General features: G+C 37.7%; 1 protein-coding gene across 2 annotated transcripts in view; it reads right to left on the reverse strand.

Moving 5' to 3' along the window:
• The window catches only part of COL24A1 (collagen type XXIV alpha 1 chain), a 331,682-nt gene extending 309,966 nt beyond the window's left edge, over nt 1–21,716 (reverse strand). Inside the window, exons 1-2 of one of the 2 annotated variants that reach the window (XM_069478155.1) lie at nt 21,284–21,716; nt 11,977–12,041 (exon numbers count right to left, since the gene is read on the reverse strand). In XM_069478155.1, coding sequence (XP_069334256.1) covers nt 11,977–12,041; nt 21,284–21,339 — 121 coding nt within the window. In that variant the 5' untranslated portion in view covers nt 21,340–21,716. The remainder of the gene's footprint in view (nt 1–11,976; nt 12,042–21,283) is intronic. The other variant, XM_069478156.1, reaches the window with a different exon arrangement.
• Between the last annotated feature and the right edge of the window lie 5,325 nt (nt 21,717–27,041).

The following is a 27,041-nucleotide window of genomic DNA, read 5'->3' on the forward strand; positions in this document are numbered from 1 at the left end:
AATTTATATTTCCTATGAAATAATAAATTTCCTCCAGGCTTTTAAATGCATTATCCAGAGGTCTTCATGTAATATCCTTTTACAATTCTTTTTGTTTTTCTATTTCTGTGATTCCTAATTTTGAATATTTTGCTGTTTGTTCTTAAGTCATTCTCATTACTGGTCATTTAAAAAAAAGATTTTTTTTATCCTTTCTACTGTTTTTGTTTGTGTTTTATATCTTTTTTTTATTTTAAGTATTAAGGGGGTACACATGTTTTTGTTACATGTATCACTTTTCTAATGCTTGAGTCACGGCTATAAGGGTGCTGATAATCCAAATAGTGTTCATTGTACCTATTAGGTAGGTTTTTCCCCTCCTCTCTTCCCCCCTTCCCCCTGCTTGATTTCCACTAAATTTTATATTCTTCTAGGTACATGTGTGCTCATTGGTTAGTTCCAGTTTAATAGTGAGTACACACGGTGTTTGTTTTTCCATTCTTGTGATACTTCTCTTATGATAATGGTCTCCAGTTTCATCCAAATTGTTGCAAAAGGCATTGAGTCATCCTTTTATATGGCTGAGAAGTACTCCATGGTATAAATATACCACAATTTCATGAATTGATGGGCACTTGGGTTGATTCCACATCTTTGCAATTGTGAATTGTGCTACAATAAACATTAGAGTGCAGGTGTCTTTTTGATAAAATGACTTCTTTTCCTTTGGGTAGATACCCAGTAGTGGAATTGCTGGATCAAATGGTAGGTCTGCTTTTAGTTCTTGGAGGAATCTCCATACTGTTTTCCATAGAAGTTGCATTAATTTGCAGTCCCACCAACAGTGTGTAAGTGTTCCTTTTTCTCTGCATCCATGCCAGCACCTATTGTTTTTGGACTTTTTAATAAAAGTCATTCTAACAGGAGTAAGGTAATATCTCATTGTGGTTTTAATTTGCATTTCCCTGATGAGTAGTGACGTCTATGTCTTTAGTGAATATCAGCATTTATCTTCATTATCTTTCTCCATTTCATTTTATTTTATTCTTTTTCTAATTTCTGAAGGTATTTAGTTTTCTGTTTTTTCCTTTCTTTTTTTGATAAGGCATTTAAGCTATAAACTTTCCTGAGTACTGCTTTAAGTGTATGCCATAGATGTTCATATGTGGTATTTTCATTTTTTGTTGTTTTCTAGAAAGTATTTTATTTGTATTTTTCCTTTGACACCAAATAGTTTAAGAAAAAAGTTTTAAATTTCCAGTTAGAAGGGCCTTTTTGTTTTATGATTTGTTATTACAATTTCACTTAAAAGCATGTGATCAGAGAATGGTGTCTAATCTGTATTTTCTATTTTTAAAACTTAGCCTAATAGGTGGTCAGTTTTCAATAATATTTTATAAGCATTTGCAAAGCTGTTCCGGGTTCAAAATTTAATACATACCAGTTAGTTGCACCTCACTGTTTATGTTCTTTATGTGCTCTATATTCTTTTTTATTTTTATATAATTAATCTGTCAAGGACTGAGAGGTAAAGAAAGTCTCTTGCCACTAGTATGTCTATTTGGCCTTTTATCTCCTGTGGTCTTTGCTTTATGAATATTGATGTCATGGTTTTTATGCATACATAGTCATAAAATTCATGTATTTATTAAGTACTACAACTTTTACAATTATAAAAAGATCTTCTATGTCTACTTTACTTTTTTTTGGCATTACCTCACATGGTAGTAAGACTATGCGCCCTTCCCTCCACGTTCTTTTTGTTTCCGCTTGTCTGATTCTGATATACCTTTACCCATGCCTGTGTCTTCATCTATTTTGAAACACTGTGTTTTAGGTAAAGAGGAAGGGGTTATATTTGTTTTGTAATGAAATCTGAATTTTTTTTCTTTGATTATAGATTATAAATTAAATCTATTTACATTTGTTGATACAATGGTTTGTTTACTCTTTCATATCATTTTATATTATGCTTTAAGACTTTAAATTTTTAAAGTCTTTCACTATGTGGCTTTGCTTTGTTTTTGTGTGTAGTTCTTCTGAGATTTAGAAAGGTTTGTATGTTTATTCTAAGGGTTACCTTTAAAATCATAAATGTATACAACTCCCCTAGTCATTTCTTTAGACATATCTATTACTTTTTTCCTTTGAACAATGTTTTCGTTTCTTCGCTTTTAGCCCTTTACTTTACCATCTAATATTTGTCAATAGGAGTATCTATCTTAATGTTTACCTTTTTATTGTTAAATGACCCTATATTTCTTTTACTTGATTTATCAACTTTGGATGATATAATTCCCAGCTTCTATAGATGAGGAGATCAGCAAAATTAATCTACTCCCCTTATTTTTTCCCTCTTCTCCTCCTACTTTTTAGTAGTTTTACCATTCCTACATTGTTAGTTCATACGGCATTTACATTCTACTTTGTTCCCACATTTTCTTCTGATAAATAGAGGCAGCACAGCAATTTATAGAAGAAGAAAGAAGGCCTTCTGAATCTCAAAACCCAAAGGCTCTACTTCAGTATTATTAGAATTTCCTTCTACAATGGCTCCTTTAAATAGCCCCACCTTCTCTGAACCAAACCTAGTCCAGGAGGACTTCGACAGCTAGATCTACGTACAGGCCCTCACTCTCCTTCCTCTGTATCCACTCACATTGGTGCACACATCAGAATGAATCCTTTGCCTCATGAAGTGGATTTTTGCCTTGTCTGAGATCTGGCCCCACTGATCCATTTAGTTATTACCTCTTCTTCTTTCTTATACTTTCCCCTGGGTGGCTTCTGCCCTCTCCAGATCTTGTAGCACTAAAACACAAGGGTTAAAGGATAAGTACTTAATGGTGTGCTCCTCACCTCCAGGAAGTTTGGTTTTGCTGGTGCTTTCTCAAACCCTACTACTGACTTTACTCCATGTAGTATCTACTTTTCTCAGCATATTTTGGGGGTTTGCAGATTATATTAGTCCCCTAGTTTTGCTGAAAATGAAGTTTTTAGATTTATTCATTATTTCATTCACCTTTTTCTTTTGTATAATATATAGGAACAGAAGTGGGAAGGTAATATCTCATGGTTTCAAGTTTATACTCAAAGTCTATGCCCATTTCACAGATGAGAATCCAAGGCACAGAGAGATTAAATAACTTGGTCAAGATCACATAGCTGACGAATGTGTGGTGTTGGATTTGAGCCCAGTCTGACTTCAAAGTCTACACTCTGACTGCTCCACCACACTGCCTTGCTGCCATTGTGTTTCCCACACCACTCCACACCTCCCTTGGCAAATCTTACTAATTAATCATAGCAGGGTTAATTTTCCCCCACAGAAATATCACAGTGGGGAATACTTTCTGGGTATCCACCAAAATTGGTCCCTGAGGTGAAATCATCAAATTGTCGTCTTGATTTTAAGCTTTCATAACTGAGTATGAATATATTTAACAAATTTGTTTGAGCAGATATTGAGAGAAGAGATAATAGAGAATTCTTCGGGGTAGAAGGCACTAAGAAAAGGGTTGGAGAGAATAGAAGAAAAAAAAAAACAAGAGAAGAAGAAAAAGAAGAAAGCTTTTCAACCAGAAGAAAACTCTTTAACATTTAATTTAAGTCTGACCCGGGATATCATCAAATTTGAGGTTAAATTTTAGATATTTGGTATCAATATATACAACAAGATGTAACTGAGTTGTCTGAAGTAAACTACTTGTTTCATGAGTAGCCCTATCTACAAAATCAATCCAGTACATATCACTTGGGAAATCAGTTATTATTTAAATAATATTGATTATCAACAAGGTACTATGTTAGGTGCTTTATATCTTTTTGAGAATAAGAATTATAGCAGCATTTATTAAATCCTTTCTATATACCAAGCACTATTCTAAGAACTTCGGTGTTTTAAGTCAAGTAATTCTCACAATAACCCTATGAAGGTAGGTGCTATTATTATCACCATCTGATAATTATGAAAAAGTCAGTCACAGAAAAGTTAAATCATTTGCCCAAGGTCACTCAACTAGGAAGTACAGAGGCATAATTTGAACATAGGTAATCCTCTAGAGCCAATCTCTTAACATGATGACTTTTAGGAATGCACATGTCACCTAGCAGCAGAATTGACTGTGTCTGCTTCCTCTTTTTGCTTCTTAAATGCAGAATAAGTGGTGGTGTCACCATGACAACACTTTAGTCTTTTTACTGTAAACACCAGGCCTAATCACTTCACCAAAACCATGGCTTCAACAACCACATATGATGACTCACAAACCTCTCTTCTGGGCTTGCATATCCAATTGTCTTTTGAATTTATCCAGTAGAGATTAGATGTCCCCAAAGCACTTTTAACTGAATAGATTTTCCCCAAACCTTGTTTTTCTTACTCTAGTGTTTCTCTCTGTGAAGAGCCCTATAACCCCTATAGCCACACAAGCAGCCAGAATAATCTTTTTATAGTGTAAAATAGATGATTCCACTCTTCTGGCCAAAATTCTCCAATGGTTTTACGTGGTATATGAAACCTATGTCATCTATTCCCTTCTTTACTCTCTGATCTCATCTGCTATCATTTAATCCCACTTTACTTTGCTTCAGCCAAACTAGTCTTTTCTTATTCCTTAAACTCACTAAACTAATTTTCAATTCATGGTATTTGTATTTATTGTTCATTCTAAATTGTTAGTTCATTCCTTGTACTGATTTTAATCTGTATCCTTTTGTCGTAATAAATCATAACTGTGAGTGTACATTTCAGTGAGTTCTATGACTGCTTCTAAAGTATTATTGAGGCTGAGGGTAGCTTTGGGGACCCCCAAACTTGAAGTTGTTGTCAGAAGCAAGGGTGGTCTTGAGGACTGCCCTCTAGCTTTACACTATCCTGTACTCATTTTTTTCTTCACTTATATATCTGCTCACTTCACACCATTTTCCACTCACTATATTTTTTCCTATTCCCTGAATTTCTTGCCATATGAAAGCTTATCTGTTTCAGAGTCCTGCTAAGTGTGTCCCGCCATACCAAGCTTTATTCATCCTACAAGACTCAGCTCGTGTTACCTCCTCTTTAAGACTTCAGTGCAATTTTTGTTTGTTGTTGTTTTGTTACACAATAATGAGAAATAGATCCTCTCTCGGTACTAATAAAACCTGTCTTCTAAGCTTGCAAAGCTGAATTCTATAGATACAAACACAGACAACCCAAACTTACTTGCCTGTCATTTCAAACTTGTATAGTAAGCAGCATTGATATTTTTATCACAAGTTAGAATAAGAGAAACTTGGGAGAGGAAGAAGGAGACAGAGAGGGGGAGGAAATGGGGGTGGGGTGGCGAGAAATAGAGGGAGGAAGAAGAAGGGAAAAAGGAGAAATTGAGTCTCAGTGAATAATCGAACTATGACTCATATCCAAGTCTTTGATTCCAAATTCAGTGGCTATATAATTGACTCTGTGGGAGAGTAGAGTATATGGTTAAAGAAATAGACATGGAAGAGCCAATGGTTATCCTTGTTTTACAAATACAGAGAACCAAAGAACCATTTTACCTGTCAGTGTTCAACAATATTCTGTCACAAATTGGAAGAACAAGAGTAGCATTATGTTTGCCCCCTCCAAATGTAGGGATTTTTACATTTCTTAGTGATTGGTAAGATTTAAAAGAAAGTTATCAATTTTTAGATAAAAATTAAAGAGTAACATCACTTTATAGAATACAACAAATTAGAGTGTTAACTCTCAACTATTAATAACTAAATTAATATAATATAGCATTTAATTTTAATGAATACTCCCTGTTTTAAATTTTCATAGTCTGGATCAGTTAAGTCCCCAAAGCTATATTCTTTCCAGTTTGTAGGAAAGAAAAAATAAAATGATTGTTTAAAATAACCAAAATTATAAACAAGGAAGATTATATAGGCCTCAACATCCTTTTCTTTTTTCCTTGCCAATTTACCCAAACTGACTAAATTAACTAGATAATTGCCCAATATCCACTTTGTGTTGTTTTGTATAGTCAGCCAAATAGTCAATGCCAGAATCAAGACTCAAATACAGCTGCCTGGCTCTCATTCACTGAGTTAAGGAACTAAAGGAAATTGTTTAAAATCAACTCTTTTATTTTATTTTTTCAATATTATGAGGATATAGGGGAAAAAAAGATCTGGAGTGTTCCTCTCTTTCCTACTAAAATGTATCCCTATTATGTAATAGGCACTGTGCTAAACAGTTGATACGTGTTATCTCATTTTATCCCTACAACCGCTTTTTATAGTGAGTATTATTATTTTCTTCACTTTAGAGTTGCTGAAAATGAAGCTCAGGGTATTTAAGGAACTTGCTCAAGGTCACTTAGTTAATAAGTGGTGTAATGTGAACATAAACCCAGGCTTCTGGCTCCAGAACACCTTTAAGCACCACTGTCACACTGGGTATGTTAAAAATGGCAGTGGTTTCTTTGTGATATTCTTAGTTTAAATAACATATCTCTTCTGTAAAAAGAGACAAATGCAAATTTATTTACAAAATGGGAAATGAAGCTCTAAGCTATGTGTAAAATTTTTGGCTAAGTGCCCATAGAGGGTTTGGCAGAAAATACTTGGAGTTACTGCAGCTAGAATGAGCTGCTTCTCTGTTAACAATGAACACATTTTGGATTAATTTCTACAGGAAATACTTTTCTTGGAGATCAGCTACACATAGATTTCTATACATGTGGTTTTCACACCTAGGGATCATGAACCTGAGAATGATGCACATGTTGAGAATTAGTTACACATCTTGCATGGTGTAAGTCATTGTGGAGAAGTACTCCAGCTATGTCAATATCTCTCTGGCAGCCAGCCCACCAATACAAAGTAATAAGGAAAATAGACTATATCAGATAAGAAAAGGGATCTATATCTGTCAAATCCTTAGAAAACTCAGACTTACATAATCACTTTTTTCTTGAAATAGAACCATTTCTTTATTAGATTATACCTAAAACTTGGATATAAAACAAATATAAAATGCGTGTCTATTAATAAGATACATAAAATGTTTTTTCTTAGTGTTGCTAAAATTTAAAGGAATAACTGAATCCATGGCAAATCATATAGGTGCTTATTTCTTCTCAGTATTAAAATCTATCTGAAATGAGAATAAGGAAATGTGTTTTAAAACTACATGGACAAAGTGAATCAGTAGGAGAGAGAACAGCAGACAAAAGATATCAACACATTTTTGAAACATGAAAAGCACATGAAGGAATTAGCAGAGATGAAAAAACTGAACAGTAAGGGCTTGCAGAGGCAAATGCTAATGACAAGCAGGCTAATTCATATCACAAAACCCTGAAAAGGCTCAAGAATGAAGGTACTAAATCACTGAATTCAGGAGTGAGGCATAAGGCTTCAAATGGGGGGGGCAGGGAGATCAGTGTGTGGGGTGGGGGTTTGAAAGTTTATATAAAAGGCTTTGAGGCCAAAGGAGTTTAAAGGTTAATTATGTAGAAAGATTGAATCAATCATAAAGGAAAATGAAAGGGAAGCACCATATTGAGAACAAGGGATTCTGCCAAAATCTCCATACTAAATTAAGAGACTCCTACCTCCCGCCCAAGAACCTCTGTATATCTCTTAACTTTGGTAACAGCAGCAACTAGGATTATATTCTACAAGTAAGATATCGGAGGATTCTTCTCTAAAGAAACTCTGCAGCCTGAGACATTTGTAGTCCAACAAGATGGTCAGCCAGGTTCCTAATCACCCTCTGTGTGAAACATCTCAGTTGACAAGCCTACCCATGCAAACAGTTTCCAAGCCTATTTTTAGTGTCTTACTTTTAAATGATAACAGAGGCACTGCAGACTTACAAAGAATTTCTCCAACATAAAAGACAGACCAAAACAAACAGAAAATTTGGAAGAAAGAAAAACAATGCAGGGAGCAGAAGAAGAGTTGAAAAAAATTATCATTCTTATCTTTAGAAAGATAAGAGTAGATACTGCATCAAAGAAACAAGAGTAGGATGCTTTTATGTTTTTTTAGAAAAAGGAATAATCTGAGTGAAAAAGCTCGATAAAAATTTAAATAAAACAGAAATAAAAAAATTAAAACAAAATGTTTGGAAAAGTAGCTAATGAAAACCTCATATAAAAGAGAACACAAACCAAAGATGGAAAATAGGATCTAAAATTAAGAAAATAAAGAGCTCAATACTGAAGATTCAATATATAAGAAAAATTGCAGAAAGAAGAAATAAACATATCAGAACGAAAGAAACAACACAGGAAAATTCCCAGAAATTGAACGATAAGTTTCCACATTGAAAAGGCCTACTGAGTGTCCAGCACAATGAATTTTTTTTTTTTTTTTTGTTGTTGAGACAGAGTCTCACTTTGTTGCCCAGGCTAGAGTGAGTGCCGTGGCGTCAGCTTAGCTCACAGCAACCTCAAACTCCTGGGCTTAAGCGATCCTACTGCCTCAGCCTCCCGAGTAGCTGGGACTACACGCATGCGCCACTATGCCCGGCTAATTTTTTCTATATAGATTTTTAGGTGTCCATATAATGTCTTTCTATTTTTAGTAGAGACGGGGTCTCGCTCAGGCTGGTCTCGAACTCCTGACCTTGAGCAATCCACCCGCCTCGGCCTCCCAGAGTGCTAGGATTACAGGCGTGAGCCACCGCGCCCGGCCTACAGCACAATGAATTGAAAAAAGACCTATACCTAAAGGCAGATTATTGTGCAATTCCAAAACATCAAAGATAAACATATGATTTTAAAGGCTTAAAGAGGAAATTAAAAGGTCACATATAAAGGATTAAGAATTAGTATAACATCAGATTTAACAACCACCTCTGGAAGCCAGATGAAAAAAGACAAAACATGAAACCCTTTCAAATTCTGAGGGAAAAAGAATAACAGCCTAAAATTCTATACTCACCTAAACTACCTGTAAGTGTAAGAGTGAAATAAACACATTCTTGAAAATGCAATGTTGCAAAAATGTACTACGTAAGTACCTATTCTCAGGATGCAACTGGAGGATATGCTCCACCCAAATATGGAAATAGATGATGAAAAAGGAAATATAAGTTCCAATAAATTAGATCTAACAGAGATGAGAAACATCAACTCTATAGGATGCTTAGAGAACTACCAGTCTACAGTAAAGCAGAAGAATTTTAGCTTCTAAAAGGATATCTCCAAGAAAAAAATCAAATTGTTGGAGTACTTTGGGGTGTTTTGGGGGAAAATATTTTTCAAAGAAGTTTTAAAATTCTTTGGGAGTATCTGAGAAGATTTATTGATAGTGACATAGAATATAAAATAAAAAAGGAGGTACTCATGTAACATTTACAGGAAAGAAATATACATATACATGGCTCAGAGGTAAAAATATGCACATGGTCATAATAAGGTAAATTATGAATATTAATTTAGTCAAATATTTGATAAAACTATATAAACAAGATGGAAAGAGAGGAAGAAGGGCATAGAATAGTACAAAAATGTTAAATCCTCATCATCAAGAATAGGAAGTCATACAATATTTAAGCATATTACATTATTAAGAAATATGGAGGTTAAAACCAACAGAAGGTGCTAAAAGAGTTTGGGCAGAGGATCTCAGGAGTGGGTAAGGGCAAGGGTTTCTGCTTTTTGCTATAAGTTTTGCTATATATTGTAGTACAATCTGACCTCTAAACTATGTACAGTACTTATATTATTTCATACTTTTTTAAGTGTTGAAAAATCTCATAAGCACATAAATATTTGAGAAGTCTAACCTGTGATTATCTCTAGCACAAATAAACATATTCAGCAGTATTAAGGTTGTAAATGATACCTGTGATCATTGTAAACGCACAATGTCTCTGATAATGTTTTCCTAATCTTTTTATTTGATGTTGCATATTGCATCATGCCAATTTAATAAAAAATTTATTTTAGGAAAAAAATGTTTCTGATAACATATATTTCCATTTCTTTTCGTGCTCAAAAAATATCCAATTTTCTAATGTCTGAGAGGTTTTCTAAAGGATTTTTCTTTTGTTAAGAACTGGCAATAAAATTTTATGTTTATAAGAAGACTGAAAGTTATTTTTGCCCTGAAATAAAAGAACACATTTTATATTTTTTAAATTTTAAGATTGAAGGAAAGACATTGTTTCTTTCACTTACTTTCATTTGTACCTTTCATTGGTTCTAGATTTTTAAAAAATCTGTTCATAAATATTTAATTTTCTTTCCCTATGTCTTTCTTTGCATGGATTTCTAGCATTTTGATGATGATACATTTGCTAAATTATAAAACTCATAATGCCAGTCATTGGCAATTATGAAGCAAGGGGATGTGTAGGGAAAAGAGTTTTGTCTTCAGAGATGGACAGGCCTAGATTCAAGTCTTGGCTGTATGAGCCTGGGCAAGCCACTTCCTTGAGCCTCAGTTTCTTCATCTGTAATACCTACTCTGCAGGTTCATTATGAGGATAGAATAATACATGTAAAGTACCAGCAAAAGACACAGCACAAAATATATATTTAATTAATAATCGCTATTCTTCTCTTTCTTATCTTTTCTGTGGCTCGAGGAGGCTTAATTTTAAGAAAATTGTAGACTTTGCATTCAAAATGCCTAAATTCAGACCTTGGTTCTTCCACTCATTAGCCTGTAACCCTGGAAGTGGTTATCTATTCTCCTTAATCTTAATTTCAGCACTTCTATAATATCATGGGCATAATTATAAAAGCCCTGTGATGGGACAGTGGTAAAGAAAATGGATATTCTACTAGCACAGCAACTAGTACATAAGAAGTTCTCAGAAACGGTAACTAATACTAACAATAAATTAAAGATATTGTTTCTCTTCGTGGTTACTTAAAGTAAAATGCAATAACAGAAATCACTTGGTCAAGAATAGTACTTAGTGAAGTTACATGTGACACGTGGCCTAATTTAATTCTCTCTCCATAAAAGAGAATTAGAGTATGTCTTTCAGGAAATATTTTAATTCAACGATGTGATATTTGAAAGAATACTTACCTATATCATCTTGTCAATTTGGTCAATCAGACAGAGTACTATCCCTTCCTTTGTGTCCCCTCTACTCTGCACATATTTCATTCATAATTTGTTTACTTGTCTTTTCCTCACTGTTATTTGGTCTACTAACCAAACAAGTGGTTCATTGAATTGATCATTGAATTGAGAAGTTGATTCTGTCAGCCTGAACAATTTGGCAGCTGGGTGCAGCTCTGCTACATATAAGGCAGAAGAGAAAAAAAAAAAAAATTGGGGCCATAGTGATACTGCCTGTAGGTCCAGCCCAGTTCCAGGATTTTTCTCTTTGACTTTGGTATATTTTTTTCACTTTGAAGCTAGAGATATTATCTTATTCACATTTCAATCATTGGCAATTAGGATATTACATGAAGAATAGAAGATACTTTTAAAATCTTGCTTAATGAATGAATTATGATGTACACAGACTCTTTAAACTTTTATCATCATACTACCAGAGCAAGTAGCTAATAGCCAAAAAAAAAACACTAAACTATTTTCTAAACCTATTTGAATTAAATAAAATCCCAAGCCCACTAGTATGCAAATTTTATTTTGTTTCCTAATGATGCAAATCCAGATGGAACATTTATTATATGCTTGTGTTGTTTCAAGAAGTGCAAAGGTAATTCGGTCACAGTTTGCCACCCCCAAGGACTCCCACTTAAAATGAAGTCACAAGCAAAGCCTTTTTACTGTACAAAACTTCCCTTTTATAGAGAGTTTGCTTAAAAATGTAAGCAATTTCACAGATGGAAGATCTGAGTAATTTCTTAAAGGTCATATTTCCCCCAAAAATTGGTTTCTTTACCCTTACATTCTTATTGTACTGGCTGGAATTTTTTATTGTTTAACGTTAAATTTAAGGTTATGATGATTTAAAAGTCATGGACTTTTGCTGTCTGGAAGCAGAATTTTTATACAAGCAAATAAGTAACAAGGTAATTTTCTTACCTTGTTCTTGTGCCTGAACAGCAACCCCAACCACACATAGCACAATAAAATGAAGAAGTGGTTTCCTGAGAAAAGAAAAAAGCATTTGGGAAAAACTTATTAGCTGAACATTTACAACCATATAAAATCCAAAATGAAGTCTAATGTAAGATTAAGAATTAAACTATTATTTTAATTAGCATGGTATTTTAATATTCATAGTGATTAAAAGCAAAGGCTCTGGATTAAAGTTCCAGTTTTGCCACTTACTGTGTGACTTGGGCACTTTTTAATCACCCTATGCCTTAGTTTCTCGTATGTTAAACCTATCTCATAAGGTTTTTTGAAGATTAACTAAAAAATTTCACGTAAAGCACACAAAACAGTATCTGGCACAAAGGAAGCACTAAATAAATGTGAGCTATATAGGTGATATTATTATATATGTCAAATTACCATATATGCAATTTCATATAAAATAATATTAATAGAAATTTTCACAAAACACAAATTACAGTCATTTAACTATAGAGTTTATAAGTTAATGGAACTATTAATAGACATTTATTTACATGAATGTTTATATGTGAAAGCTATTTAAATATCATATTTAAATCATTTATACTAGATTCATGATTCTTTGATTTTGAAAATAGTAATGGCCTATAAATATCAACATTGCACATTTTGATTAGTAATTATGAGTATAATACCCAATGCCTACAAATAAAAATGTTCATTCATATTGATTAGCTATTAGCTATTTAAGCAAAAATGTTTTATACATTTTTAGTATAACCAAACTTTTGATAGATTTTGTTGGACATTCTTCATAATTGGCTGTATCAAACTCTCAAATGAAAATTATGGAAATAATTTTAAAAAGAGACAATGAGCAAGCTGAAAATAGTACTTCATTACCTAACTCCTGTTAATATAGGATTCTGTTTTTGATTCTGTTTTTGATTCTATCCCAGGGACTCTTCAAATGACATATCTGTAAAACGCAGATCTGAAAGGAGTGATTACAGAGCTTCCTGGAAATAAATCATTTATTCTTTTCATCAAGTTCCTGGTATAATAGTAGTAATAGGTACATTTCCTATTTATTACTGATAAGATGTTTTTACCTTTGTCAACTAGTATAAGGAGCATCTTAATGTAGGAAATATAATCTTTTTACAAAGTTTAAGCCAACAATATAAAAAATTATACTACTTATAGTGAAACACAAATTTCATTTGTATTAAAACGGCATTTACCATTTGTTAGTGAGTGAAAAATGTACATTCTTGCTCATACTCAGTCCAGAGCATAGCTTTTATAAGACAAGGTTTTGATAGAATACTTAACTGTACCTAACTCTATAAACTAATCAATTGAATCATTTCAGAAATTTCAGCTGATATGAACAAATAGCAGAACCACATATTTTAATGAAGTCTATAAGACATTTCCATATATGGTATCATCCATTTAGATCAATGGTTCCCAAATGTTAGTTTGCCAAAAAATCACCTGAGGTGCTTGCGAAAAATGCAGATTTCGGGCCCTGCCACAGAGATGATGATTCAAAAATGTGGGGTGGATCCCCAGGATGTATACATTTTAACTAGATGATTCTAATACAAATTTTTAAATCCTTTTCTACTGCACTAGGGCAGGGGTTTTCAACATTTAGTGTGGTCAGAATCTCCTGGAGGACTTGTTAAAAATCGCTGGGCCTCACCCTCAGAGTTTCTGACTAAGTAGTCTGGGGTGGAGCTCAAAAATACACATTTATACCACATCCCCAGGTGATGCTGCTGCTGCTGCTGCTGCTGCTCTGAGGACCACATTCTGAGGACCACTGCTCTAAAATAGATGATACTCAAGTGATGATACAAAGCCCGCCTGTTTTGGATCTTTTCTGATGTTGGCTGCACACTGCAATCACCTGGAGAGTTTTAAAAACTACTAATAATTGGGTCCTGCTCCCCACCCCCACAGAGATTCTGATTTTAACGTGTCCATGGTACAGGCATTTTTAAACACTAGCCAGTAATTCTGATGTGCAAACAAGGTTGTGGACCATTGTGCGAGAGATTACAATTATTTCTGTGCTCTCCAGAGTGGATTGAAATGTGATCTAGAGCTTGAGTAAGAAGGCTATTTTCCTTGCAAGTTTATATTTCAATGCATAACTGACAGAATACCTATCACTGAGACTAGAAAATTGCTTAGGATTACAGTCACTGAAGGATAGTGCACCTGAATCATGCTGTCTTAGCAGAAAGTAGAATGTGAACGGAAGCACGTCTCACCAGCCCAAGATAATCAGGCTCACTTAGATGCTCAGAAACAACCTATTAGGCAATTTTCCATTCAGAATAAAGCTAACTAATGAGTAGTACAACAACCAGCACTATTCACTTAGAAATTTAGCAAACTCATAGATTTCTCCAATGATCTCACGGGAGAAAAATAAAGTTCCTTCTAGACACGTTAACAAGTCCATTCCTAATATGAGACAGGAAAACCTGAACACATCAAACATCATCCTTTAGCCAAGTGATCCTAGAGGATTATGACAAATCAGTTGAGCCATACCTTATGTAAGTGTACCTACGTACTAAAGCTGATGACTAATGGAGTGATAGAGATCAATGACTGAAATAGAAATGTCTTTCTCCTTTTCTGTAATACCTCCCAAAACCAATAGCCAACCAAAGAAGAAGTCAAGTTCCTTACAAAGCATTCAAGCCCCATATTATTCACCTTCAATTTCCTTTTTTAGCAATATAGATCCCACTACACCTGATATCTCCAAAGCTCCAGTCCTACCAAGTTATTCTCTATTCCCTGGACAGACCTTGTGTATGTCTGAAATGCCCTCTCAGTCTCCACCTGTTATTCTTAAGTATATTCAAGTCCTAATTAAAACAATATTTGCTCCATGAAGTTTTCCATCATTCCTAAAATGTAATGGATCTTTCCCTCATCTCTGCACTCCTGATGCTTTAATTGTAACTTTATTGTAGCCCTTATATGCTCTACTTTTTGTGATTAATTAGGAAGTAAATATCTGAGCAAGCAGCAGGTCTTTACCTTTATCTCTCATGTACTCATATCTTACATGAAATCAACATTTAATTCATATTTTTAAAAAGGAAAGAAGCAACAGTATCATCTCCCAAAGACTGAGGAATTCAATGCTTTCCTATGGACCTAATTCTTTTAACCCTTGAGAAAAGTGAAGTAAAATAAGGGTACTTTTAGTTAGGTATCCAAAGGGAGAAAGATGAGAAATAGAATTTTTTAAAATCTGCCATGGTAGGGTATATGGAAGGCATCTTCTTTTTCCCCCACTCCCAATCTTTTTTATTTTAACTCTTATTTTTTTTTTTTTTTTTTGTCTCTGAAGTGGGAACACAGAGAAGAGATCAAGTTTCATTGACAGTTATTTTGATAAAGACCCAAACTCCATTGTTGTATAAAATAGATATTTAATGAATACAAGCTTTTGGGGGGGAATGTCTGTTGGGCAGAGCTTGTTTGTTTCTTTGGAGTTTTTTCCCCTATATTCCATTTACTCTACATTTCCATAACAAAGAAAAATATCAAGTTTCCACATTAGCCGTAGGTGGTAGAGTGCTCAAGGGCAGCAGCTGTTCTTTGTCCTTTTCTGGGTCTTATCTGGCTCATCTATCATGTGATGACATAAACAAGCACCACATGTACGCACCATCAAATTGGTATTAACTGACTAACACTTAAGTGCACATATAGTAACATTCATCGGGTGTCGGGCAGATGGGAGAGGGGAGGAGGAGATGGGTTTATACACACCTAATGGGTACGGTGCGCACCGTCTGGGGGATGGACATGCTTGAAACTCTGACTTGGGTGGGGCAAAGGCAATATAAGTAACCTAAACATTTGTAGCCCTGTAATATGCTGAAATAAAACAAATTGAAAACAAAAAAATAAATAAATAAAACATTTAAATTAAAAAAAAACCTAATTTTCTATTTGTATATTTTACATTTCAAATTTAAAACCCTACAATTTGTATGATGAGATCCTATTAGTATACTGGCATTAAGGGACAAAAATCAAATTATTTAGCAAGATGTTATATAAATCATATATTAAAATACTTAACGAATTTTAATAAATGTGTTATTAAACTACAAATCTGGAAAGGTCTTCCTACAGTTTGGGCCAAATTCTATATTAATTAAATAACTGAAAATAGTCTACTAAGTTTGTTAATTTGTTCATATATTTAGTTTACTCCAACAAAAAATATATTAAATATGAATATTTTTCAAATATTCAAAACATGTTTGTTTTCATTTACTGTTGTGCACGTCTGGACGGTGTGACACTAATACAAAGTTACAGAAGTACATATATACCCAGACAGTTAACAAAATCAGACCAGATTTAAAAGAAGCCAACAATATGATAACAAACATTTAATAAAGGTCCAAAAAATATAGCCCATGATATTGATATCTAACAAAATATGAAACACACTGCATGAGTCTGGCTGGCTAGCCACATTGTCAGGTTACCATCAACCACAGTACAACTATAACCGGACATGTGAGAATAAAGGTCTAAAGTGAATAAGGCAGGAAATAGATATCCAAAGACTATACTCTGAACATTTAAGGGACTAATATCCATCCCAGGCATCTTCCCTAGATGATTCTTAGAGCTATTTAACTTTCTCTTTATCTGAAGGGTCCAAGTTACTTTGTGGGAATCTCAGGGACCTTTTTGTTTGGGGTACCCATGAGACTCTGAAGTTAGGTATTATATGTCTTCAGGCTACTGCAGCTCATTCCTACATAGATGCAGTTTACAATAGTAAGAAGGACTTGCAAAATCTTGTGACTAGGGAACTTTTTTTATGAGTTGGTAGTTTTCTTTTAAACCAATTAAAGAGGGTGAAGTCATCTGAAAAACACACACATGTGATATACATCAATAATTTCAATGATTTCCACCACAGTATGTTTACGTGCCAAAACCTTCTCAAAGTCATGACAGCTTTACAGATTTTGCTCTTTACTAGCTGCTAAGACCAGAAAGTAAAATTTGTGTTCTTTGTTCCCAAAATAACTGAAAAAAGTTCTCATCACAGCAGTGGGGATAAAGTTGGATGATTCGGGGAGCAATGTAGTATTGCTACTAACTTACATACAATGAATTTTTCAGACTATCAATTCAACTTAGTAGGTACTCTGTATAACTAATCCAGTGTGAAACATACTACAGGTTGAACATGTCTAATCTGAAAATCTGAACCTAACTGCTCCAAAATCTGAAACTTTTTGAGTGCTGACATGATGCCACAAGTAGAAAATTCCACACCTGACCTCATGTGATGAGTCACAGTATAAACTTTGTTTCACACACAAATTGCTAAAAATATTGTATAAAATTACCTCCAGGCTATGAGTTTAAGGTGCATATGAAATATAAATGAATTTCATGTTTAGACTTGGGTCTCCTCCCCAAGATATCTCATTATGTATATGCAATCATTCCAATATCTGAAAAAAAATCCCAAATCTGAAACACTTTTGGTCCCAAGCATTTCAGATAAGGGATACTCAACCTATAGAGCCTTTGATTAATTCCAGTCATTCAAGCAATTCATGAGTGCAAGAAAGAGAAATGCTTAAGGACTTCAAATAGTCAAAGTACCTAGAATCCAGTTAGTGGGATGGAAGAAAAATACACCTAGTCTGTCACAGTAAATAACACAGAGATTGTGATTGTTACCGAGCCTAGCAATTCCTAGTGTTAAATAAAGATTTTTAAATGAATGAATGAATCGATCTTCAGCCAAGGAAACTATCAGGTGGTCTTGAGTTTCAACAAGTATATTACTTCTCTAGCATCTTCTACCTGCACACTGATCCCAAGATCAAGAAAAGTCAAGTCTCCCTAACCTCCACTTGTTTAGCTAAGAAAGTAGCATGGTTTAAAAGCCCTTCAGGATCTGGTCTCTGTTTCTCTCTCCAACTCTAGCTCTAGTCACTTTTTCCTTAGACTGTGCTCCAACCAACTTCATTTCTTTTAGGCCTTCAAATGCACTGTGCTGTCTCACCTCTGACCCTTTTATTGTTCCCTCTGTCTGGAAAACACCATGTCCTTTCCACTTAGGTATCAGTCAAGATTTCATTTCCTTTGGTTAGCTTTTCCTTCCAGTATTATCCTTCCTTACCGTACCTATCTACGCAGGACTGCTAGATGCCCTTCCTACATATACCCTCATCACATTTTATTATACTTGGTTGTTTTAACGTACTATTTCCTCTATTAGACTGTACTTATTGGGAGGGTAGCAATTGTGTCTCTGTCTTGCTCAATCATTGTGTCCCTATTGCCTAGAACCACACTGGGTACATACAGTTGGAGCTCAGTAAATATTTCTTGAATAAATAAGAGAATGAATGATGAGTAAATGAATGGCAGAATGTAAGCCTTTTATGTGAATGAAAATGCAACAGTCTTCACTTCTCACTCTGAGTTATAAATTCTAAAATAAGTCACAGTTGCAAGGCATGGCAAGGAAACTAGCACAGCTATTCTAATGCCCATAATAAAATTTATTTTCCTTCTGCAGCTTCACAAATTACCAAGCAGAATGTCTAAACAACACTCAAAATTACTTCCCATAAATTACATTTCCTCTCCCTGAGACATCAGTTTATTTTAAACATTTGTTTGAACAGAAAGATAACTAAGCAACTTTAAAAAAATAGAATTTCATGCCAGCTAAGAAATGGATCTTTATATCCAAAACTTTTTTTTTAATGTTACAGAAACACTTTAATTACCATAATGGCAATCCATGTATCTAACACTGACTTTGGGTTTCAGTTTCCTTTTATAATTCCACAAATTCACATTAGGCAACTCATACAAAAGCAGTCCCATGAAAGAAAATGTCTTTAAGGATCCAGTTTTAAAACTGTAAATGTTTTTGGGTGACTAATCAGAACTGTGATTTTAAAAAGCTGTTCCTGTTCTTACAAAACGCCACCACAAAAGGATGGTAGAAAATTAAAACCTCAGGGATTTCATTAGGAACTTCAGTGGCTTGACATTATCATCAGCTAATCAGCTGCTTCTCCCAAGTCCCTCCCCCCCATCCAAGGGTTTGTGGCATTTTTTCAAACTGAAGAACTCCAAACTCTTTACGAAGATCGGATTTTTTTTCTAGAAACAATTTTTTCAGCCCAATCATTGACTACCTCTTCCTCAGTCTGCACGTGTGTGGTTGGAGCTGTGAGTTCTGTAATCTGACGTAATTATGAATTACCCTTAATTCGCTGCAGCCCATCCCCACTAGCTCCTGTAAGGAAACAAACTGGACATCATGAGATAGCCAAGGTCTGCGAGGCCCCCGACCCACAGGCCCTCTAAGAGGTCAGGGGCCACCAGCACCTTCACCCAGGACCCGCTACCCAACCCGACGTCTCTCCACACGGGTTCTTTTTCCATTCCACGTAGTATAATTTTTCCTCAGAAGTGCCTCCGGTGTAATCCACTCTGTTTGGTTTCCCTGCTTCCCTCCCCCCAATCATCTGGACCCAATTTACAAACCCCAAACTGCCCAAGAATTTATGCAGGGCCTTTTCTGGGAGCGTCTGGAAGGGAAGTGTAAACCAGACGAGACAGAGGCCAGGAGCAAAAGATCTGCTTTAATCCGTGAGGCTGGTCCCAAGCACCAAGGGGAATGCTAGTCAGACGTGGGCCTCACGCGGTGGCAGAAGGAAAGCTCTCGTGGCGGGAGCTGCAGGGAGGGCAGCACGCGGAGGCTGCGGCTGGGCAGGAGGTGGGGAGCCTCTCCCAGCCTCTCGCGGGGGCTCTCCGGACCCGGGGGGCTAGAGCCTCTCGGCACCAATCCGGGATCAGCGGGAAGATGCGCCCGGTCCCACAGAATCCCGTCACGTTCTCCTGGCCAGTCCACACAGAGGGACGTTTGTCAAGAAAAATGGCGGGAAACCTCCTCCCTGGGACACCCGTGCGACCTGCGTGAGCCGCCCTGGGAAGGCAACCGGCAGAACTTGACCTCTTCTCGCACCCGGGTCCCGCGGCCCCGAGCGCTGCGCCGCCGCACGGGTTTGAGGAGGCTGGGAGCCTTCTTCCCCACCGTGTCATCGGAGGCCGCGCGCGGGGAGGTGCGTCCTGGTCCGCGGGGAAGCAGGCCGGAGAGGCTCCCAGGGGCCGGAGGAGAAAGCGCGCGCGAACCCGGCCCGGCTCGGCGGCACGCGGCTGGGAAGCACATGTTCGTACAAACACTGCCACAGGGCGGTCTTTCTCCGCGCCCCGCCTCCGCCCGCCCCCAGCGGACGCGGTCAGTTCTGGCCCCGGCCCTCCTCCCACCTACTCTCCTGAGGGGCAGACTCCGCAGAAAACCACCACGGCCGCGTTCGGCCCTCTCGTTCCCAGAACCAGAAGCAAACTTGTGTAACCCATCGACCTCTTCCAGGGGGACCAGGGCAGCCAGCCAAGGCCGCGCACCCCCATCCATGCCCTTCTCCCAGTGAGGAGGTAGGAGCAGATGCAGCACCGAAAAGGGAGGTGGGGTGCCCGTTAGGGCCCGCCCAGACACTCCCCAGGAGGGGCGGCCCCGCCCCCCCTTCCCCCCCGTTCCCCGGGACCAGCCCCTAGTGCCCTGCTGCGAACGCCACTGCCCCACTGACAGAGATCAGGGCGCAGCCTCCGCTCTGGATGGGCAGCACGTTTGCTGGCCTTCTAACAAGAGGCGATTGCCTCTGAGCCCGTGGGTGCAGCAGCGCCCCAACGCCCCCCACCCCCCCGCCACACACACACACACACACACACACACACACACCGGGCAGCCCTGCCCCATGTCTGTGCCCAGAGGTCCAGGCTGCGCACACGGAGCCCAGGGAACCTCTGGTGTCGCAGCAATAGCCAGGCTGGACGCCCGGAGGAGCACCGCGGGGAAGTAGGACCTCAGCCGGGGCCCTGGGGAGGAGAAGGGGAGGAGGGCGCGAGGGCGGTGAGTACCGGAGCCCAGCTCGAGGACGTCGGGACTCCAGCCAGCTAGCCTTTCCTCCCGAGCCACAGGATCGCTGTAGCATAAACTGTCTGAGACCAGCTGGCACGAAACTTCCTTTCAAGTACAGTATTTTACAAATTGAGAAGACAAGGGGAAGATGCCACGGCTGCTCGCCCGTTCCCAAAGCCAAAAAGTGCCAAGGAGATGAACCACAGATCTCCAACCGGCTCAGTGGATCCAGGGGGTGGAGAGAAGGGTTGGTCTAACCCCTACCCGGCCGGGTGGGCTACTTACGTTTTTGTCGTGGGGGAGATTTTTCCATGCCTTGTCCTGTGGGCTTCTAAATGCATTTGTATGCATTTGTCCGTGCAGCAAAGCGCTAACGGAAAACAGAAGCCAACTCGAAACTGCTAAGGGTGCAGGTACTGTCCATGAAAAAGGGGGGAAAAATCACATGAAAACCATGCTCCAACTTTGCCACAAGAAAAAAAAAAAAAAAGGAAGGGGGTGGTTAGAGGGGTAGGAAATAGCACCCGAAGGGGAGGACAGATAGGCTTCCTAGCGCCCTGGCTCGGTTAGGGACGAGCCCAGGGTAGAGCTCCCCTGGGAGGGCGGGGAGGAGGTGGACCTCACAGGGAGGCACCGGGCGCCGGCGGCAGCGGGAGCTCGGCGGCTAGCGCAGCCCTGGAGTTCACTTGCGGTTCAAAGGCGACTCTGTGACTCCAGTGGAGTCCTCTGATTTGGGCTTGGGAGGAGAAAGGAGTGGGGGGAGGGAAGGAGATGAAGAGGGGGAGGAAGTCCTTGGAAACAGCCCGCGCGCGAACATTTGTCCAGCAAGCGCACACACCCACTTCGGAAATCAAGTCGGTGCGAGGGGGCCGGTGGCAACTGCAGGAGCTCGGCGTTGACTGCTGCCGACTGCTTAGCCTGGAAGAAGAGCAGCCAAGCAAATCCGGCCGGTGTTAAATTTCACCGCTCACTGACTTGCAATGACATCACCAAACAGTGCACACCTCCCCCCATGCCCCGAAACCTTCCGCCACCCAGCGCCCAGCCCAGGCGCCCCGGTTCCCCAGCCCCGCGGGGTCGGCCGGCGGGCCGCACCCTGGGCGCGCACTCTGCCTCCCGGCACCGCCCGGATGCTTTCCCTTCCCACTTGGAGGTGACTAGTATGCTTCCGTCCTCAGTGTCCGTGTACCATTCCCCATCACAGTAGTTCCCAATTTGATGTTTTCCTCCTGCGTGTCTCCTATCCTCAGGCTGTTTCTCTGCCCTCTTCACCCACACCTTTTGAAATCAGACTTAGCTGAGCAGAGTCCTTCATCCCCATCCCACCCCCCTTTTTGCTTTATTTGCAGTTAGCCGTGTGGCCTAATCGTATTAACTGACTGCAACTTTTCTCCTTTCTACCTGTCTGTTTTAATCGTCCCCCTTGCTACTTTCTACTGACTTTTCTCCTGTAATCCACCTCTCTGACTTCTGCCCTTTTCCTGCTCACAAACGTGGATTAATGGCCCGCAGTTATGCATCAATACCATACTAACACACCAAAACCTTACCAACTTGAATACCTTCTTCAATTTTTGTAACAAATTTCTTTTTTGACACAAGCCTCCATTATCTCTCCACAGCCTTATCATACTGAGAAGTCTACCTTCTGATTTTTGCAAAAACAAAACAAACAAATCCAAAACTAAAGTTCTGGTTTTATTTTCTTTATTAAGACTGGAAACTCCAAGAGGCCAGGGATCTATTATTATGCTCATTGCTGTGTTTTTAGTACCTAAAATACTACACCCAGTGTGTCTGTTGAATGAGTGACTGTTGTATATCACTCCAAATATTTCCTTTCTATTCCGTGTGCCATCCACAGCTGGTGACCCTTGCACGCACTGAAAGGGGCACCACATTACACACCCACACACAATAAGGGTTAAAGTGACTGTATTAGTGAATGAAAATGATTGATGTCACTCTCAAGCTTGGTATTTTTTTCAATGCAAGAATATAGAATTTAATTCATCTTCCCCCTCTCAATTTTTCAACTTTTTATTTTGAAATAATTTTAGATGTATAAAAGAGTTGCATTTCCATAAATGTCCTTTGTCTGGTCCAAGACCTTACCCAGGATCCTACACTGCGTTTAATTAATTAATTAACAAAGCAATTAACTGAATTGCTAGGTCTCCTTGCATCTGTAGCAGTCCTGCCTTCCTTTGTCTTTCATGACTGTGACACTTCTGAAGAGCACTGAGAAGTCATTTTGTAGAAGGTCACTCAATTTATATTTGTGTCAGATAGTCTCATCATCATATTCAGGTTATGTATTTGGGGCATAAAAACCACCGAAGTGATGCTGTTCCCTTCTCAGGACATCATCTTGGGTGTACATGATGTTGATATATCTCATACTGGTGATGTCAACCTTCATCACTTAGTTAAGATTCCCTCCTCCCAGGTTTTGCTACTGTAAAATCCTCCTCCAATTTTCATTAACAGATAACAACAGCTTTCTGAAATCCTCCTAGAAATCCAGGGCTGAGGGAATATAGTCGTTCCTAAATGGCCTTAAACTCTGGTGTTTCTGCTTTTCACTGGTCAACTAACAGAGGACAGCTAATTTGGCTTAATGGAAAGAACAGTAGAAGAGAATTTAGCTGATCTTAAGTAACAACCTCTGTCTCCATTTTACCATCAGTTACGTAAGGTGTGAAATATTTTTTCTATTCACAATATTGAATCTGAATAATGGAATATTGTATAAAATGAAGTAATTAAAATGTATCTCTGGTTCTTTGAGTGTAAGAAGAGAATATTTGCTAGTTAGAGTTAATGGAGTCCTTATCATGCAGATGCCAAAGAACACACATACTCTCAGACAGAGCACATTCATTTGGGGAGAGGAGGCATTTGCCTGGTAACAGATAAACCATGTAAGGTTTAAATCCTTATAGACTATAGGATGATAGAGATTAGCATCCATCAAGACAGATTATCCAGACACCTTGAGACTTAGCTGGTCCATGAAAAGCAAAAAGGATTTACACAGGTGAGGAGAAATATAGTATGATTGGAAGACTAACAGCGAATAGACCAAGAGAAGGATATCTAAATCATTTGCAGGGAAAAGAGCAGATTCATCAGCATGAATTAGAGGTTTGAGCATTGGAAGAGGGGCTGGGGGCAAGCCATGGAAGTCCCTAAATGCCAGGTAAAGTGCTCTGTCAGTTGTTAGTAAACACGCATCACGTTACCCGCCATGTGCCAAGAACTCTTCTAGGTACTGAGTTATATTAGTGGACAAAATACATGAAAATTCTTCCCTTTGTGGACTTTGCAGTCTACAGTTTAATATTCACTCCTAAAGGCAATAGGAAACTAATTAAGAATTTCCAAACTGATAAATAATTATGTTCCATATTCCCATTTTAAGATCAGTGAGTATCAAATGTTAGGATTGAAATAATAAGTTAGGTGTAGGTGTTGAGATATGTTAATATTTTGAACTATGATGAGAATGGTAGAAAAGCTAAATAAGAGAATAATTATTAAAATGAATCAAGAAGAGCTGATAACTGGTTTGTTTGGGGAGGAAGGACATACATGAAATTGAAAACCTAAATGATAAAAAAAATGACATTGGCCAATGTCAAAGGGGAAGACAACAAATTCAGACAGAAACATGTTATGTTTGAGATCATGGTAGGACATTCTATGGGAACTATTCGATAGAATAAAGGAGAGAGAGAGTTCAGGAAAGAGGCCAGAGCTAGAGTTATAGATTTCTTCATCATCTGCACAAAATGTTATTTGAAGCTTTGATAGTGGAGTCTATTTTCAAAGAAAATACTATTGAAACAGAGAACAGAGAGCCAAGGATATAAACTTATAGAAAGTGGGAGGAAATAGTACAGAACTAAAGGAGATAGAACAAGAAGCATATAGTATTATTAATTAGTAGTATAGGAGCTCAGAAAAAAATGATAATATACTTCACAGCAAAGGAAACAATCAACAAAGTGAATAGACAAATCACAAAGTAGGAGATATTTGCAAACTATGCATCTAACAAGGGATTTAATAACCAGAATATATAAAGAGCTCAACTCAATAGCAAAGAAAAAGATCCAATTAAAAACGGACAAAAGATCTAAACAGATATTTCTCAAAAGAAGACATACAAATGGCTAACAGATATATGAAAAAAACGCTCAACATCACTAATCATCAGAGAAATGCAAATCAAAACCACAGTGCAATATTGTCTCACCCCAGTTAAAACGGCTTGTCTCAAAAAGACAGGCAATAACTAATGCTAGTGTGGATGTGGAGAAAGGGGATCCCTCAAACACTGTTGGTGGAAATATAAATTATTACAGCCACTATGGAGGACAGTGGGAAGGGTATTCAAAAAACTAAAAATAGAACTCCCATATGATCCAGCAATTCCACTACTAGGTATACATCCAAAAGAAAGGAAATCAATATATCAAAGAGCTATCTACACTCCCATTTTTATTGCAGCACCATTCCCAATAGCCAAAATATGGAATCAACCTAAATGCCCATCAACAGATGAATGGATAAAGAAAATGTGGTATATATACACAATGGAATATTATCCAGCCATAAAAAATGAAATCTTACCATTTATGCAACATGGATGGAGCTGGAGGCCATTCTGTTATGTGGAATAAGCCAAGAACAGAACAACAAATATTGCATGTTCTCACTCATATGCAGGAGTTATTAAAGGTGGATCTAATGGAAATAGAGACCAGACTAGTGGTTACCAGAGGCTGAAGAAGGGGAGGGGAGAGGAAGAGAGGAAGGGGGAAAAAAGAATATAAATGTGTTTATTACTACTGATCTGCACACTTAAAAATGGTAGTGATGGTAAATTATATATGTATATTTGACCTCAATATAACATTTTTTTAAAATCTATTGGAACAGTGCTGTTATAGGGCCATACCACCAGGATTATATTATCAATAAAGTTTGATTCTAGGGCTAGCACATCCCTTGAACGTATTAGATTCTAAATAAAAGTTTAATGACAATAATAATAATATAGCAAATACTTCATAGTGCTTACTATGCATCAGTATTGTTCTAAGTGTTTATATGTATAAACTAATTTTATCCTCTTAGTCATATTAAGTGGGTATTTATTATCCTCACTATAAAGAGAAGTAAATAAAGGAAGAAAAAGATTAATTAAATTGCCTGAGATTGCAAAACTGGTAATCAAGATTTAAACCAATTCATACTGTCGCTGGATAAAGTCTATGCTCATAATTTCTCTCTTTCTCTCTCCCTTCTTCTCAAAAGAAAAGAGTTTCAAGATAAGGGGCTACTGAAATAGAATACAACATTCTGCCATAGATCCTTAAGGATATAAAATTCGGTATATAATGAAGGTAGCATTTCAAAACTCTGTAGAACTACCATGTGATCCAGCAATCCCATTACTGGGCATCTACCCAAAGGGAAAAAAAAAAAAAAAACATTCTATAAAAAAGACATCTGCACCAGAATATTTATAGCAGCACAATTCACAATGGCAAAGATGTGGAAACAACCCAAGTGTCCATCAATACATAAGTGGATTAATAAAATGTGGTATGTGTATACTGTGGAGTTCTACTCAGCCACAAAAAACAATGGTGATCTAGCACCTCTTGTATTATCCTGGATGGAGCTGGAGCCCATTCTCCTAAGTGAAGTATCACAAGAATGGAAAAACAAGCACCACATGTACTCACCATTAACTTGGTGTTAACTGATCAACACTTATGTGCACATATAGTAGTAACATTCATCAGGTGTCAGGCAGGTGGGAGGGGGGAGGAAGGTATGGGTATATACACACCTAATGGGTGTGGTGCTCACCGTCTGGGGGATGGACATGCTTGAAGCTCTGACTTGGTGGGGCAAAGGCAATATATGTAACCTAAACATTTGTACCCCTGTAATATGCTGAAACAAACAAAAAAAAACTTTATAGAAAGGAAGACCCACTTTGCAAACAGGGTTGAAATAATTAGTC

This window comes from Eulemur rufifrons, chromosome 8 (genome assembly GCF_041146395.1).
Source record: "Eulemur rufifrons isolate Redbay chromosome 8, OSU_ERuf_1, whole genome shotgun sequence".
Taxonomy (NCBI): Eukaryota; Metazoa; Chordata; class Mammalia; order Primates; family Lemuridae; genus Eulemur; species Eulemur rufifrons.